Source organism: Coregonus lavaretus (genome assembly GCF_964263955.1).
Source record: "Coregonus lavaretus genome assembly, chromosome: 22".
Taxonomy (NCBI): domain Eukaryota; kingdom Metazoa; phylum Chordata; class Actinopteri; order Salmoniformes; family Salmonidae; genus Coregonus; species Coregonus lavaretus.
In genome coordinates this window covers 41,701,156-41,704,354 of record NC_140009.1, presented here as the reverse complement: position 1 = coordinate 41,704,354, position 3,199 = coordinate 41,701,156, and the positions used below count along the sequence as shown (strand labels likewise).

The window sequence follows — 3,199 nt, the reverse complement described above, 5'->3', positions numbered from 1 at the left end:
TGTATTTCTGTTGTATTTTTTACTTTGTTTTGTTTTACCCCATATGTAACTCTGTGTTGTTGTTTTTATCGCACTGCTTTGCTTTATCTTGGCCAGGTCGCAGTTGTAAATGAGAACTTGTTCTCAACTGGTTTACCTGGTTAAATAAAGGTGAAATAAAATAAAATAAATAAAAAATTGGGACTTAAACATGACCAATGTGGTCTCTTAAATTTACCAAGCCACATGCTTTGATTGCTCTAAATGAAAACAACACCATGTGATATGTTCCAGACTAAAGAAAGGGCATCAGGAAGTTTCTGTGTTTTTGAGAACTGGGCATGAGAAATGAGTCATCATCCTTATGTATAAATTCTAAAGACGGTGAACAAATGAACATCAGTTTCTAGCTGACTAGAGAGGGAAATGTATCTGGTGAGTGTTATTTCTCTGCTCAAATATACCGGGCTCTTTGGTGCCTATAGGAATGGATATTATAGTGTAGCCAATAACTCTTGAATCTCAATAGCCTCATGAAATAGTCATTTGATGGCGTTGGACAGCTATACTAAGAGACGTAACCTAGCCTACACAAAGGTTATGATTGATTCTAAATTATAACACTGCTCTTTCTTCCAATAGCTGATCGGTTTTTTTCTGCCGCTCCTGGTATTCGCACTCTGTGGCGGCAACCAGCCAGAGCCAGGCGCACCCACACCGACCTACATCTGGAGAGATGACATGACAGGGGTTTCCCTCACATGCGACAAATGTGCTCCTGGAACACACTTACGGAAGCATTGCACGAAGGACAGCAAAACTGAATGCGGACCTTGCCCAAAGTCCCACTACACAGAGATCTGGAACTACATTGAGCGGTGTCAGTACTGCAATATTTTTTGCACGGATAATCAGTTTGTAAGCGTGCAGTGCACCCGATTTCACAACCGAAAGTGCGAGTGTAAGGACGGGTTTTACATGAGACATGGGTCATGTTCAAGGCACAGCAAGTGTCCGCCCAGCAAAGGGGTGCTCTCGAATGGTAAGTGATAATATAATTTTAGGCTTTCATAATAAAGATGCCTTTTCCACTGCTATGTTTCCAGTTGGCTCTGCACACCACCAGGTTTTTCCTTTATTGTTGTTTATGGATTAAATACACCATGTAGGCTATACGATCAATATTCTTATTTTCCAGGAACAGCATACACTGATGTGACATGTGAACCTTGCAGAGGGGGCTTCTTCTCTGCAGAATCCTCCAGCAGCAAAACATGTCAGAAGTTCACTGTGTGTGCTCCAGGTCGCACCACTATACCGGGCGACGACAGGCATGACGTTTACTGCTCAGCGTGTAAGAATGGTTCAATAACACATGAAGGTGAGGGATTGATGTCAACTTGAACAATATAATCCACAATAAATGTTGAACATTTGAAGATTTTCGCCATGCAGTTGTTTAGTATTTTGTATACACATGGAAAAACATGTATTGAATGACTGGTTTGACAATTGTATAATGTTGTCACCTTCTTACCTACTAAAACTGAAACTGAAAAGCCTTGTTGTTTATCACAAATGGTGGTTGTAAAGTGGTTATCCCACTGGCTATAAGGTGAATGCACCTATTTGTAAGTCGCTCTGGATAAGAGCATCTGCTAAATGACGTAAATGTAAATGTAAATGGTCTCATTTCTTGGAATGCAGTCAATTAATTGGTTGCTCTCTTTTCTATCCCTCGTTCACCCAATCAGATGAAGCTATCTGTGACGGGGAGTTGATGGAATTCCTGGGACTGCAGATCCTCCCACCAAGAAAGCACAAAAGACTGATGACTGTGCTCATGAGGAATGCGGGGAAAAACTTCACCAAAAATGCAACTGTCCTAGACCTTCTCACAACTATTAAGAACAAACCTAGCAACAACAAATCTTTTGCTAGTCGAATACATGACATCCTGGACACAGACATGCTGCTCCATTTAAGACGTAAAGTCAGCAAATGGTTTCCTCATATGACTTCATAGGACTAATATTTATCATAGAATATATTCTATATTCTAATATATTGTAAAATTTATTTTTCACTCCAAAGAATTCTATTTTATTTAGGATTATATATATACTACCCGTGTTTTAGAACACCTACTCATTCAAGCGTTTTTCTTGATTTGTACTATTTTCTACATTGTAGAATAATAGTGAAGACATCAAAACTATTAAATAACACATATGGAATCATGTAGTAACCAAAAAAGTGTTAAACAAATCAAAATATATTTTATATTTGAGATTCTTCAAATAGCCACCCTTTGCCTTGATGACAGCTTTGCACACTCTTGGCATTCTTTCAACCAGCTTCACCTGGAATGCTTTTCCAACAGCTTTTTTGCAGCAATTCGACCATGAAGGCCTGATTCACACAGTCTCCTCTGAACAGTTGATGTTGAGATGTGACTGTTACTTGAACTCTGTGAAGCATTTATTTGGGCTGCAATTTCTAAGGCTGGTGACTCTAATGAACTTATCCTCTGCAGCAGAGGTAACTCTGGGTCTTCCATTCCAGTGGCGGTCCTCATGAGACCAGTATCATGATAGCGCTTGATTGGTTTTGCGACTGCACTTCAAGAAACTTTCAAAGTTCTTGAAATGTTCCAGATTGACTGACCTTCATGTCTTAAAGTAACGATGGACTGTCATTTCTTTATTTTCTTTGATTATTTGAGCTGTTCTTGCCATAATATGGACTTGGTCTTTTACCAAATAGGGCTATCTTCTGTATACCCCCCCCCCCCCTACCTTGTCACAACACAACTGATTGGCGCAAACGCATTAAGGAAAGAAATTCCGCAAATTAACTTTTAACAAGGCACACCTGTTAATTGAAATGCATTCCAGGTTACTACCTCATGAAGCTGGTTGAGAGAATGCCAAGCGTGTGCAAAGCTGTCATCAAGGCAAAGGGTGATACTACATGATTCCATATGTGTTATTTCATAGTTTTGATGTCTTCACTATTATTCTACAATGTAAAAAAAAAAAAAAAAAAAAAAAAAAACCTTGAGTAGGTGTGTCCAAACTTTGGACTGGTAGTGTACAGTTGTGGTCAAAAGTTTTGAGACATTTTCACAAAGTCTGCTGCCTCAGTTTTGATGATGGCAATTTGCATATACTCCTGAATGTCATTAAGAGTGATCAGATAAATTGCATTTAATTGCAAA

At 39.0% G+C, this 3,199-nt stretch overlaps 1 protein-coding gene across 1 annotated transcript; it reads left to right on the top strand.

Moving 5' to 3' along the window:
- Positions 1-405: 405 nt before the first annotated feature.
- Positions 406-2,058, top strand: LOC311149958 (tumor necrosis factor receptor superfamily member 6B-like; the record flags this gene model as incomplete). Its single annotated transcript, XM_084187178.1, has 4 exons — positions 406-414; positions 622-1,021; positions 1,178-1,360; positions 1,734-2,058. The coding sequence occupies 4 exons, from the start codon at positions 406-408 to the stop codon at positions 2,003-2,005; spliced, it is 864 nt and encodes a 287-aa protein (XP_084043304.1). The 3' UTR covers positions 2,006-2,058.
- Positions 2,059-3,199: the final 1,141 nt, after the last annotated feature.